Consider the following 14,489-nt stretch of genomic DNA (forward strand, 5'->3'; position numbering starts at 1 on the left):
CATACCTAAAAAGTCACACATCAAGGAGAAGGAAGATTCTTGCTTTGAATCTAAACTCCTTGTTCTTAATCACTGAACTCTTTTTAAGTCAACTGATTTATCTCAGGTCAGGGTATGATGTTTGATAAATGGACTATATCATTGGTTTCAAAAGTTTTTTTAAAAAAATCACTAAAACCCTTTTATTGCAAATGTAATATATTCCAGAAGTATATAGAATAAAAGATGAACTTCATTCTGCCAGGATCCCTGTACCATTCTCAAAGGTAACCATTATTAGCAATTTGGTATGTATTTCTTTCTTTTACATGTAATTACATATCTAAGTACACTGTGTGTGTGTGTGTAAGTGTGCATACATACATGTGTATACTTTTTTCACACATGTGAAATCACACTCTACACTTGTTATTTGGTTATATTTTGACAGGTCTTAGAGATCTTACCATGTCAATCCACACAGATCTGCTTCATTCTTTTTTTGTGATTTATCAGCCTCTGCTAAAAAGAAGAATCCCAGAAATACCTTCATGGTATAGGCTTTCTTTGAGGGACAGGGTGAGAGCAAAAGGTCCCCAGAGAGCTTAAGGAAGGAGAGACATGATCATGAGAGATGTAAAAGGATGACTCCAAAATACTTGTAACATTGTATTTGTTTCATAGGACTGTTGTATCAAAGTACCACAAACTGGGTGGATTAAAACAGAAACTTGTAACTTACAAACTTAACTTATAATTATCTGGCAGTCCAATGGTTAGGACACTGTGCTTCCACTTTAGGAGGTGTGAGTTTGATCCCTGGAGAGGGAACTAATGCCTTGGGGTGCAGCCAGAAAACAAACAGAAAAAAACTAAAAGAAAAACAGAAACTTATTCTTTCACAGTTCCAGAGGTGAGAAGTCCAAAATCTAGGCAGGGCCAGGCTCCCTCAGTAAGCCCTAAGGAAGAATCCTTCCTCGCCTCTTCCATCTTCTTGTGGCTCCTAGCAATGCTAGGTGTTCCTTGGCTTGCAGCCACACCAGTCCTATCTCTGCTTCCTCACAAGGCCTTCCCAAGCATGTATATGTCTTGTGCATTTGTCCTCTTCTTACAAAGACACCAGTGAGGGTGCACCCTAATCTAGTATGACCTTAGCTTAATTTAACTAATCAACATCTGCAAAGACCCTATTTTCATTTTTTTATTATTTTTTTTTATTGGAGGCTAATTATTTTACAATATTATATTGATTGGTTTTGCCATACAATGACATGAATCTGCCCCGGGTATACATGAGTTTCCCTTCCTGAACCCCCCTCCCACCTCCCTCCTCCCCTTATCTTCCCTCTGGGTCATCCCCGCATACCAGCCCCGAGCATCCTGTAACATGCATCGACCCTGAACTGGTGATTCATTTCACATATGATAATATACATGTTTCAATGCCATTCTCCCAAATCATCCCACCCTCACCCTCTCCCACAGAGTCCCAAAGACTGTTCTATACATCTGTGTCTCTTTACTGATACAGGGTTATCATTTGCATCTTTCCATATTCCATATATATATGTTAGTATACTGTATTGGTGTTTTTCTTTCTGGCTTACTTCACTCTGTATAATAGGCTCCAGTTTCACCTATTTTCAAATAAGGTCTATTCCAAGGTTCCAGGTAGACGTAAGTTTTAGGGGAGACCCTGTCCAGCTCACTACACAGGCCTATGGTTTCCGCTTGAAAAAAAGTTTCATTAATACTCAACTGTCAAAAGGCATATTATTCTGCTGAGAACGTATGGATTCAATCCCACTAGTAGGTTTTGAGGGGCTTTCAAAAGAAATTCAATGCATTGTCACAACAATCCAAACAAACTTTACTTCATTTTACCTGTGAAAATGAATCTTCATCTCATGGACAAGGATGCAGAACATCAGAATTTAAGTAGAGGATCATAATTTAAAGAACTCACTCTGGACCTCCCAAGTGGTCCATTAGTTAACAAATCCGCCTGCCAATGCAGGGGACATGGGTTCAGTTCCTGCTCTGGGAAGAGTCCACATGCTGAGAAGTGCCACAACTACTGAAGGAGCCCCTGTCCCTAGAGTCAGTGCTCTGCAACAAGAGAAGCCACCACAATGAAAAGTCCATGCAGCAGAACTAGAAAGTAACCACGACAGAAAGCCCATGCACAGCAGCGAAGATCCAGTGCAGCCATAAATAAATCATTAAAAATAAAGAACTCACTCCAAATTTTCACAACATAGCTGAATCATGTATTACTATATCTTTACAATTTTGCACTTCTGTCTTTTGCCTTAATCACAATCCAGCCTGTCTTACAGGAGTAAGATTATTTAAGGAGCTAACCAAATGATCTCCAAGTTAAAATGCTATTCCTTCATTCTCTCTCATTCTGAGAGGAGAAACCAGAAATGTTTCAATTCCCCACCCAGTGCTCTCATCTTATTCTTGGCAAGAACCCATATGGGCCCTTGATCACTTTTGGTAGGGGCAGTGCATTACCTCCTGAGACAAGTCACTTCACCTTAAGACAAGTTCTTCTACAAAACTGTCAGTGTAGGCTTTATCATCTCTAGGCTTCACACTAGAACATGGAGGCTCAGAGAGGTATTATGCATGTTATGCAAATACATGAGAAAAAGATTGGAAAGATTTTGTGTGATTTTCCATATCTCCCTAAAATGTTACAAGTACCAGTGAACTAATTTTTAAAAAATAATTGTGGGGTCAATTAAAAAACTATTTGCTCAAAGTCACACAGGAATTGGTAGAGCTTGGATTGGAACCCAGGGCTGAACAACCTCCAGTAGGGGTGGAACTCTTTGGACTCTACCCTAGTAACCCTGAGCTCCAGCTTCTCCCGTCCTTCCAGGTCTGGAGACTCTGCTCACCGAGCAGAACTTCCACCTCCAGCTCCAGCCCTCATCCCAGAGACCAGGACACAGCAGAGGAGGGTTTGATAGGGACAGGCCTTTGGTCTTTGGTCTTGAGTGAGGCTGTATACGTGGCTTCCCTGGTGGCTCAGCTGGTAAAGAATCCGCCCGCAATGCGGGAGGCCTGGGTTCAATCCCTCGGTTGGGAAGATCCCTGGAGAAGGGAAAGTCTACCCACTCCAGTATTCTGGTCGGGAGAATCCCATGGACTATAGGGGTCGCAAATAGCAGGACACGACTGAGCAACTTTCATTTCACTCAGGTCTTTGGTCTCGAGTGAGGCACAGAGGCAGTTCTGGCACTCCCGAGCCTCGTCCTAGGGCAGCCACGACGGCATTCGCCTTTGTGTCCCCGGAACTAACCATTGTTGGAGGAAGGAGACCCAGCACTAGGCGCCTCACCAGCTATGTGATTTAGAGGGAAGGAGGAAATGTGTGTGCTTCAACGACGGTAGCGAACCCTCCGCCTTGAGTACGGACTTAATGATTATTATTCGGATGATTACTATCCTTAGCAGCGCCTTCGTCACTGTCACCGAACGTGCGACACCTCCCTCCCCCAAGGCCAGAGATTGCGCCAGAGCCGCAGCCCGCTAGCGAGCCGGTGACGGCGCCGCTGACGGCAGAGGAGGGAGGAGGGGAGAAGAGGGCGCGTGGTCGTCGGGGCTGCGAGAACGGTCACGTGACCCCCAGCACCCGGGGCGGAGACGCCCTCTACCCCGCCCCTTCCACCTCCGGACTCACCCGCGCGCGCCGCGTCCTCAGGCGCTCCGGGCTTCCCCGCGTCACCTGCAGCCGGCGCGCCCCCCGCGGCGCAGTCATTCATTCCTCCTACACAGCGAGCGCAGCGCGGGCCTCGGGGGCTGGGAGAACAGCAGCGCGCAGCGCGCGCTTTGAGCCGGAGTTTCGGCACTAATCTCTGCTCTCTCCTTGGAGGAGTCTCGGTAACTGGGCCGACACGCGCTCACCGAGGCAGACTTGCACCCCCAGCCCTGTTGCTGGCGCCGAAACTCGGGCTCAAAGCGTCCGCCTCGCCCTGCGGTTCTCCCAGCTCCTGAGGTCTCCAGGTACCACCAGGGCACACAAGAGCCCAAGCATGGATATAGAAGAACAGAGACACTTAAGAGATAGACGTAGACACCTGGAGTAGGAAATGGCAACCCACTCCAGTATTCTTGCCTGAAAAATTACAAGGACGGAGCGTGGCGGGCTACAATAGTCACTGGTGTCGCAAAGAGTTGGTCATACACTCATGCAATGTACAATACATAATTTTTTACTGCTGTGTAAAGCAAAGGTCTTTCTCAAAATATTATAGCTTAAATTTTAAAAAAGAGATAGAGACGTAGACAGAGACTACGACACAAAAAGAAATGGGGCACCGAGGCAGAGACACAGACACGAGACAGACTGACAAATAAATAGGCACAGACAGAAGCAGAGGGCGGTCACAGAAACAGACTCTAGATGAACAGTTTCACACCCGAAGAGCAACCCCACACGAGAGCGCGCCAAAGGTGGGGACACCACCCATTGGCCTGAGCTATTCCTGCGTCCTGCGGGTTCCCGCACACCTCCCCGCGTATCCGACTCTCCCCCCGCCACGCTTCCGGTGTCCGCCCGGCTTCGAATGCTGGCCCTGCTTCCGGCCCCGACCCGCCCCCCAATTCCCAGTGCCCCTAGCAAGCATCTCAGAGCTTGTGTGCAAGACTCTCCTCCCGCCCCTCGCATGCCGGGGTGCCTCCTGCCTTCCCCCCAGTCCCGCCTTCTCCCCGCCAGATCCTGCACCCGTTGTGGCCGGTACGGTTCGCCCAGGCGCCACTCCCGCCAATGGCAGGACCCTCCCATTTTCGCTCCTGTATCTCCGCAGAGAGCCGGAGGCGCTCGGGTCCCCGCACACACACACACACCCCCCACCCACCCCCCCGACCCTTGGCCGGTGTCCGCCCCTCCTCCCCCGCGCCCCGCCCGCCCCGCTCTGCGGCAGTCGGGCGCTCATCGTCATTCCGCTCTCGCCGCCGCCCCCGCCCCCCGCGCACCGCCCCCGCCCGGTCCCCGCCGCCGCCGCCGCCACCGCCACCGCCGCCGCCGCCGCCTGCCCAGCGGCCGGGGAGGCGGAGGCGCGGGGGAGGAGGCCCCGCTTGGCTCCGCAGCCCCGGATGCTGCATGACTTCATCCTTCCGCCGGCTCCCCTGCTGAGCAAGGGCCGGTCCGGCAGCTAGCCCGCCGCCCGCGCCCCGCCGCAGTCCCGCGCCCGCCATGTCCGAGATCCTGCCCTATAGCGAGGACAAGATGGGCCGCTTCGGCGCCGACCCCGAGGGCTCTGACCTCTCCTTCAGCTGTCGCCTGCAGGACACCAACTCCTTCTTCGCGGGCAACCAAGCCAAACGACCCCCCAAGCTGGGCCAGATCGGCCGAGCCAAGAGAGGTACACGGCCGGGACCCGAAGTCGCTGCTTGACCCAGAAATCCTCCCCCGGGCGCCCCCCGACTGCAGTTCCCCGCCAAGCGCCCTCAGCTCTTGCCGCAGACCAGCGCAGCCAGCCGCGGTTGGGGGGGGGGGGTGGGGGGCGGGTAGAGGGTGGTCCCTGCCGCAGTGTTGTGTCCCCCTCTTTCCCTCTCCTGGGAACGCAGTGCCCCGGATTCGATGCTCGCCACCTCTGGAAGTAGAGCCTTGGCGCACGGGCGAGGGGGAGGGGCCGACCAGGGCATTCGGGGCTGCCTGAAGTAGGGACGTTGGGCGACTGGCCACTTCTACAGGATCAAACGCTGAGTCGGTGTATGCTACAGAAGAATCTTCGCGAGGGGAGGGATGCCGATTGGAGAGTGGGAAGGGGGGCGGGGGTTCGGTTGTCCTGGTTGTTTGCATGGGGAAGGGGCTCTGTTGGTGCCAGGATCAGAAGAGGGTGAAACCACAAGGTTAGGTTGGTGAGAGGGTTGGAATAGATGGAGATTCGGGTTGAGGAAGGGATCCTGTTGAAGGGAGAGTGGAAGAGAGGGATCCCATGAGCAAAGCTTTCCAATCAGCTCGGAAGTAGGAGAGCTCAGGCGGCGGGAGGGTTTGGACTGGAAGGTTGAACGGCTGGAATCTTAGGAAGAGGGGCGTTCCTCCGCAAGGAGAGGAGCGGGTCTATGGGAGCTGGGGGTTGGCCTTGGGTTGAATCGGCAGGAAAGAGCAGATGGGCAGGGCATTGTAGCACGGGGGTCCCAGGGGCGTCTCTGGGCCACGGGAAGTAGCTGAGTGGGGCGCGAGTACCCAGGGCCCAATTCTCGCCGCTGCCCCCCGAGGCCGCGCGGCTGACGCGCTTTCTCCCTGCGCAGTGGTGATCGAGGATGACCGGATAGACGACGTGCTGAAGGGGATGGGGGAGAAGCCGCCGTCCGGAGTGTAGACGCGCTGGCTCAGGCGGCGGGCTCCGGGCCCAGCCCCGCGGCGGCCAGAAGCGCGGGCCGGCGATGCGGCTGCCGTCGCCCCCCGCCCCGGCCCAGGCGCCCGCGGGCGGGGACTGCAGGGCCGCGCTGCCTTCGGGTTGCAGTCGCTGCTGCCGCCGCCGCCAGGCACTCCGGAGCTGTCCGCTTCAGCACCACGGCGGCGGCGGCGGCGGCGGTAGCGGCGGCGCGGACAGGCCCGGAGCACGCCGCCGCGCTCTTGCACTTTAGAACCTCGGGCCGCAGCCCCATCCCGCACACCGGAACGGACAGAGACCCGCGGCCCTCAACCCCCGGCCCGTCCCCTCCCGCACGGCTCCCCTGCCCCGCCCCTCTCCGGTAGGTCTGGTCTGCAAACCGACTGTCTGCCGGTGTCGGACCTCGCGCGCGGCCAGGGATGTTTGGCTGCGTACTTGCATGAGCTTCCCACCCCTCTGAGCCCAGCCGCTCCTCACCTCTACCCCTGTCTGGCGTGACCCCAGCCTCAGCCTCTTTCTAAGGGACTTCCTCAGCACATTTGTATTTTTATATCCGACTCTTTGTTTACTAATTCCCCTCATGATTCATGCCCTTCCCCCCACCTTCTCGGCCACACTCTTCTGCGCCTGGCAGAAAGGATAGGTGTTGAGGCTGGGATGGGACAAGCCCCCAACACGGTAACCAACCACATGACCAGTCTGCCCATGCCTGATTCCAGGCGGCTCTCTGGCAGACCTCCTCCCCTCAAGGTATCACCTTCCAAGGGCCCAGGTCTGATTTTACCTTGGACCTTTGCGTCCTGCCCCTGGGATTCCAAACGGGGGCTGCACTGCACCTTTGGATGACACCTGTGGCCCTGGAGATGTTCTCAACCCCTGGGGGTGTCCTTTGTAAATGTTCCTCCATCCTCACTGTACCAGGAGTGTGTGAATAAACACAGACCTCCCTGTGTATGTGTGTAGCTGCTGCTTTTGTTTGCTAAGAAGTCAGCCCCAAATGGCTCCAGTTCTTTTAGGGAGGGGATAAGGTACTTGGGAATCTCAGGTGCATGTTACTGGAAGAGATGGGTTGCCAAGTAAACACAGGCAGGTCAGTCTGGCCTGGAAACACCATAATAGTGTGGTCTCCTTGGGTAAATAATACAACCTAAGCAGGATAGGTCCAGAGTTGGGGCTGGAGCTGGGGTCAGAAGCAATCTAGATTCAGTCTGCAGTCTTCTGTCAATTAATCTAGGTTGGATGGGGGTCAGTAACAGGCCCCAGGGATGTAAGTGTCCAAGTCTGGCTGGCATGCAGAAGGGTTGTCCTGGAGATGAATTACTGGTGATTCAGTATGGTGGGGGAGGCAGTTGGGGAATCCAAGAGAGGTCTGAACCTGTATTTTTTTCATGTGGGGTTGCTTCCATCAGCTCTATCTTAGGCATGATGCCCCTGGGGTGTGAGCACCTTGGACTTGACCACCCTGAGTCAGGAATACCAAATACTTGAGCCTGGAGCAGAAAGGGAGGCTGAAGAACCATGTTTCTGGCCTCACAGCTGAATGGCACTGAGGAAGTCCTCATGATCTGAGTCCTGGAGGAAGCAGGGTGGGGTGGGAGGTCTAGGGGGTGAGAGGATCTGTGCCCCAAGGGCCAGCTGGGCCACACTGAGCTCTTTGCCCTTCTGCATGAGGTAGAAATGAAAGTGGAAACCATTGCCATAGGTTGCATGCCTCAAGGACCAGCCATAATGTGCTTGAGCATAGTGTCTTGTCCGAAAGTGGGGGGCAGCAGAGGTCAATGAGATGAACCGGCCCGTAGGGACCAGCACTCGGCTCACCTGCAAGGCAGATAGAGAAGCCATTGGTGAGAAGCCCACCTCCAGGTTCTCAAAGGTCAGTATTGCACCAGATGCCCTCCCAGTGAAACCTCAGGTTCTACCCTACATCCAGTAGCTCAGGGCTTTCCATGGCAAAAGGGTGAGGCTCCCTCTCTGCCTCTGGCTCTTCCATGGGGGTCAGGCTACATCTTAGATAGGTAGGAGCATGGGAATGATGTCAGATGCAGGGGGCACTGCTTTCCTCTCAACTGCTGACCTTCCCTATCTGGGATCTGGCCACAACCTCATCTCTGTGGCAACTCAGTATCCAGTCCTCAACCTCTGGGAGCCTGGCCACTCCAGCCCCCTAAAATCTTGAGCCAGCTTAACATCCTCTTCCTTCAGGTAACTAGAGTCCTGAAGGTGACCCACTACTTGCTCCAAACCATGCCTCCTCTGGCTTCTAAGTTCTTCAAGTCTCCTAAAACCTTAACCCTTCATGCCCAGCTCTTTAAAAAAAAAAATTATTATTTATTTATTTATTCTTGGCCTTGTGGCCTGTGGGAACTTAGTTCCCCAACCAGGAATCAAACCTGTGCCCCCTTCAGTGGAAGCGAGGAATCTTAACCACTGGACTACCAGGGAAACCTCCCCAGCTCTTGAACAGCCTTCTTTCCCTTGTTGCTCCCTCACCTCATTTAGCACCTGGTCCACAGTGTGGACACCTTCAGAGGACACGGTCCAGGGATCCTGTTCACCAGACAACAGGGCATCCAGTGTGCCCTTCTCAAGCACCACGTCGAAGGAGCTACTAGGGAAGCCCAGTGCCCGCACATCCATGGTCTCCCATCGCAGCATGGGCACGTGGGCATACCGAGCCTTCATGGCAGCCACCAATACTGATGAGTAGTCCACACTGGTCACATCAGGGAAGCCCCCAAGGAATAGCTCGTAGCTCAGGGCACTGTTTCCACAGCCTGGGGTGAGAAGAGGTGGATGACAAAAGGTCTAGGTTAGCTTTGGTTCTCACCTCCGCAATTATCCATCCACTCTTGGCCTGTTTTCTTGAAGCCCAAAGTCTCCTGTACTGAGGGAGAAGCAGCATGGTACAAGAGCATGAGCCCAGGAGTCATACAGATCTGGGCACATGTCCTGGCTCTATCATTCCTGGCTGTGTGGACTAAGGCAATTTGTTTACATACTAGGAACTTGGATTTCCTCACCAGAAAAATGAAGACAACAATACCTACCCTACATATAGGATGTGATGCGCTAAATTTAACAACTAAAACACCCAAAGAGTAGGAGCTCTGAACTTAAAAGTTCAAGGATTTGCATTCTGATATCCCTAGTCATACAGCCCTGGTAAGTCATTCAACTCTCAACTTCAGTTTTCTCAGACTCAGAATGGGGATAATATTATAAAGTCGCTCAGTCGTGTCCGACTCTTAGCGACCCCATGGCCTATACAGTCCATGTAATTCTCCAGACCAGAATACTGCAGAAGGTAGCCTTTCCCTTCTCCAGGGGATCTTCCCAATCCACGGATCAAACCCAGGTCTCCTGCATTGCAGGCAGATTCTTTACCAGCTGAGCCACAAGGGAAGCCCAAGAATACTGGAGTGGGTAGCCTATCCCTTCTCTAGCGGATCTTCCTGACCCAGGAATCGAACCAGGGTCTCCTGCATTGCAGGTGGATTCTTTACCAACTGAGCTACCAGGGAAGCCCTGGGGATAACATTGGCATGTAGTATTATTAATAGGATAATACTAGTATTATCCTAATTCCTAATCTCTCCTCTGATGACATCAACTGTGGGAAGACTTCATGTTAGGGGTTTTTATTTTACTTGGGTTTCCAAGGCAGAATTCACAAGTAAAAGGGGAAACTAAGTGGGGACACACAGTGGAGATGACTCCATATATTAGATTGGCCAGAAAGTTTGTTTGGGTTTTTCCATAACATCTCATAGGAAAACCCAAATGAACTTTTTGGCCAACCCAATAATTCCTTCATGTACGCTTGAGCACCACACATTGTTCTCCTAATGAACAGAGGCCCTGTCATCAAGGGGCTGATGCTCTGGTGAGGGCAGCAGATGTGTAATCAGGCAACTGCCTCATAATGTGATGAGTGTTTCAATAGGGACAGGCCGCAGGAGCACATGGGAGAGTCCCTGTCCCCACCTTAGGTGGGTGGGCTAACAGGTTCAGGTGAACTGAAAACCAATCAAGAGTCTGGAAGAATCATAACACTCTGGTGGGAAGTTTCTGGAAAGCAGTCCCAAAGGGATGGAGGGAGGGTGGAGGTTAGAGGAGGAGATGTGGACCTATTGCCCAATGGGTGTGGCCTTCCTCAAAGATCTATTGGCCTCTTCCAGGCCCTCTTGTGGTATCACCAAGAACAGGCCTGGATGACAGTTCTTGGTGGCCTCACATGGGGATCCCCAGATCTTGGGATTAGATTGCCTTTAATCCCCATTTGCCTCCCTAAGAGGATCACAAAATAAGCTGCTGGGATAGCCCTAATCTAGAAGGCAGAGCTTGGCACCTGGACAGATGCCAGAGACTGCTGACTGGTCCTCAGCTGCTCTTCTTGTGTTCCTCAGACTCTGGGACTCAGGAAGAGTACTGTCTTGCCTGGGAAAACCCAATGTGTGCCTCCCAACACTGGAACCACAATAGGCTCTGGGACTGGGGGTAAGGGCGACTGAGCAGGAGACCCTAACTCAGTTCAGGCTGAAATCCCACTAAATTCTCTGACCCACAATGCCTTCATCACCCAACACCTGACCTCATATGCCTGCAGTGCTTTGTCAAACTGGACAGACCCAAATTTCCTTCCATTGTCCCCTTTGGTACAGGAATGGCATCTTCCAAGACAACTTTATTAAAGATGGAGGGAAAATAAAACTTGACCACAGGGCCACTTTATGCCCACAAAGCAGTGACTTGGGACTAACAACTAAGATGAGACTTGGAACAGCCACTGTTTCCCTAGGTGGGGCCTTAGGGAAGCGGAGCTCTGGATCCAAGATGCAAGAATACATCATATGTGAGCCCAGAGCTATATGGATGCTATTCCCAACACCAAGCGACTGAAGTATAAACCAGAATATCAATTCACTAATTTATAACAGGTAAAATAGCCATCATGGGGTCTGGACAGTCAATCCTCTGGTCAGTCCCTTGTGTCCCTATAGAAAATACAAACTTAAGACAAAAATATAATCAGAAGATTCTACAGAGCTTGGAGTCAAGCAAGAGAGAACCAGAGAAGTATAATGACAGCAAAACCAGGCAGCCATATACACTCATCTGTAATGAGGAATCTAGCCACAGGGACTAAACACACAAGTCTTTAGGCAAGGTCCTCTTTCTCTGAGCATTCGCAGAGAAAGTGCCTCTCTGACTCCCATTTTCAATAATAATAATGATAGCTGAAACTCCAATACTTTGGCCACCTCATGCAACGAGTTGACTCACTGGAAAAGACTCCGATGCTGGAAGGGATTGGGGGCAGGAGGAGAAGGGGACAACAGAGAATGAGATGGCTGGATGGCATCACCAACTCGATGAACATGAGTTTGAGTGAACTCCGGGAGTTGGTGATAGACAGGGAGGCCTGGCGTGCTGTGATTCATGGGGTCGCAAAGAGTCAGACACGACTGAGCGACTGAACTAAACTGAACAGTTTTTGAACACTGGGTCCCACGCTAAGTACTTTATAAGGATTATCTCAGTTTATTTTCCCAGTAGCTCCATACAGAAGATACTATTACCATCACCATTTTCTAGTTGTGACAGCAACTGTATACCTGGAAAGCCTAACATATTTACTATTTGGCAGTTTTCAGAAAAAATTTACTGAACCCTAAGCTAGAATAGGTCTCATAATATTTTTCACTAACTTCTAAGGGTTGTCATGAGGATTAAATAAATTAGAAAGGGTCCACCACATTCCCAGCATCTACCAGGTGTTCAATGTGTTTCTTTAGGTGAAATGTGACATAGGGCACTCCCCAAGCTGTGGGTCCTGTTCTTAGATCTTGGGAATTCTGTCTGGAAAGTTTTACTTTTTGATCTTTAGACATTTCCCTCCTCCATCCAGAAAAGGATACCTCTTAGTCAGGCAGAATTTAAGGCAGTGTTTCTCTGCCAATCGAACAGCATGAGAATCAGCCTGCAGGCCTGTTGAAAATACAAACCCCTGGGACCAGCCTTAGACCACCCCTGGAATTAGAAAATCAAGGTGGGTCCAGTTTTCCAGGTTATTACACTAAAGCTTGAAAAACATAGATCTATGTTAAATCTATAAATAAATGTAATGGTTTAAAGCCACAAAATTCAAGAGAGTTTTTAACCTCTGAGGGGAAGAGCTTTAGGGGCCCACACAGAAAACGTTGAATATACAAGGCTTTTAATTTTGTTGGGCATTTTTCTAGGTATCTTTCATACTCACTCAATCATCTTAAAAGCTGATAAGTATGTACTTTTTTTTTTTTAAAGGCTGAGAAAATGGAGGCACATAAATTTAAGTATTTTGTCCAGGATCCACAGCTACGATTCCATGATTTTGTCCATGACTTCACTGCTAAGATTACATGTGTCAAGATCCCTACATAACTGGCTGCCTCCAGGGTCCAAGTTCTTAAGCACTTTCTGGTCAGAAGAATGCTCTGTTTCTCAAACTGAGTAGGGTATATACACATTTGAGTTATTATTTATGCTTTACATATATTTACATAGAAATGTCTCATATGTGAAATATTTCACTTAATCATACACATGCTTTTAAAAATACCAAGATTTTGGGAGGAAATCCGTTACTTACTCAAACTTCACTGGAGCCCTCAAGGCTGGCAGTGGAAGAGAATGTCAAGGTCGGGGTTAGGTGGATCTCTTAGAGACCCACCTTGTTCTCAGTCGTGTCGACTCTTTGAGACCCCGTGGACTATAGCCCACCAGGATCCTCTGTGCATGGGGATTCTCCAGGCAAGAATACTGAAGCGGGTTGCCAGGCCCTCCTCCAGGGGATCTACCCAACCCAGGGATCGAACCCAGGTTTTCCTAATTGCAGGCGTATTCTTTAGTCTGAGTCACCAGGGAAGCCCTACCCCCAAGTACTTGTTCCTTCTGGGGAATCACACCAATCTTGATTACACTCTCCCCGTCAGAGGGCGCTGTACTCATCCTCACTGCACATGGCGCGGGGGAGGAGGAGGGGAGCGGGACGACAGAGGACCAAGTTTCAGTTAGTTTGGAGAGTCAAGAGAGAAGTCTCTCGGAGACAATAACCCAGTGGTGCAAACAGAAAAGCGCTAGGCTTTCCGCTCAAGGTGAATGCACGTGCCTTATCCAACTTGAATTCGCAGTCATGGCAAGCCACTCCAGTACTCTTGCCTAGAGAATCCCATGGATGGAGGAGCCTGGTAGGCTGCAGTCCGTGGGGTCACTAACGGTCAGACACGACTGAGCGACTTCACTTTCACTTTTCACTTTCACACATTGGAGAAGGAAATGGCAACCCACTCCAGTGTTCTTGCCTGGAGAATCCCAGGCACGGGGGAGCCTGGTGGGCTTCCGTCTATGGGGTCACACAGAGTCGGACACGACTGAAGTGACAGCAGCAGCAGAAGTGAATCCCAGGGACGGGGGAGCTTGGTGGGCTGCCGTCTATGGGGTCGCTCAGAGTCGGACACGACTGAAGCGACTTAGCAGCAGCAGCAGAAGTGAATTCAGGGCTCAGAGTTTATGATTTGTCCTAAATCATACAGTCAACTAGCGCTGGGACTTGAACTAGGTCCTCTGAACTCTCCAGTGCCCGAGGCGGCCTCCCCAGGGTTCGTAATGGGGTCATGGGTTACCTACCACCTTCAGACTCAGAGAGACTGTCTTTCCCCTGAAGGTCCCGGGACTAAGAATCTCTTGGCTCCTGTTTGCCCTGGCGAAATACCTCCGAGATTCTAAAGGTACTGGATCCTGACTTCTGACTGGAGTGTCCTCGGAGAGCGGTAGGCAGAAGCGAAGGGGGCGCCAATCCAACCAGCTCCACCTGGACTGGGCAGCCCCGGAACTACCCACCGAGCACGAGGATACGGTCCTCCGGCCGCAACTCCGGCTCTAGGAGGTCACGGAAGGAAGAGAAGTCTCCGAACCACTCGTAGGGGGCAGAGTCGGCAGCGCCCTGGTATCGCTGGTCCCAGTACTGGACCTCGCGGTACCCGCAGTTCTTCGCCGGTAACTCCGGCACGGATGCGGAAGGCCCCAGACAAGCCATCGCTTGTGGCGGCCGGGCAGTGAGAGCAACTGGCCCCCACCTCTAGGTGGGGCGTGGTGCTCCAGTGTAGCCAACGA

The 14,489-nt window shown here is 51.6% G+C and overlaps 2 protein-coding genes across 3 annotated transcripts in view; one reads left to right on the forward strand and one right to left on the reverse strand.

The window, feature by feature from the left end:
• ECE2 (endothelin converting enzyme 2) overlaps positions 1-14,489 on the reverse strand; it is a 32,888-nt gene extending 18,399 nt beyond the window's left edge. The window contains exons 1-3 of one of the 2 annotated variants that reach the window (XM_088838590.1): positions 14,217-14,473; positions 8,826-9,109; positions 7,346-8,153 (exon numbers count right to left, since the gene is read on the reverse strand). In XM_088838590.1, coding sequence (XP_088694716.1) covers positions 7,866-8,153; positions 8,826-9,109; positions 14,217-14,412 — 768 coding nt within the window. In that variant the 5' untranslated portion in view covers positions 14,413-14,473 and the 3' untranslated portion in view covers positions 7,346-7,865. Of the gene's footprint in view, positions 1-7,345; positions 8,154-8,825; positions 9,110-14,216 lie in introns of those variants that run through there. The other variant, XM_055409159.2, reaches the window with a different exon arrangement.
• On the forward strand, positions 4,993-6,888 carry CAMK2N2 (calcium/calmodulin dependent protein kinase II inhibitor 2). The gene is made up of 2 exons (XM_055409171.2): positions 4,993-5,357; positions 6,250-6,888. Exons 1-2 carry the CDS (start codon positions 5,189-5,191, stop codon positions 6,318-6,320), a joined length of 240 nt encoding a protein of 79 aa, XP_055265146.1. The 5' UTR covers positions 4,993-5,188; the 3' UTR covers positions 6,321-6,888.

Source organism: Moschus berezovskii, chromosome 1, assembly GCF_049115385.1.
Source record: "Moschus berezovskii isolate FMDL1 chromosome 1, NW_MosBer_1.0, whole genome shotgun sequence".
NCBI lineage: Eukaryota > Metazoa > Chordata > Mammalia > Artiodactyla > Moschidae > Moschus > Moschus berezovskii.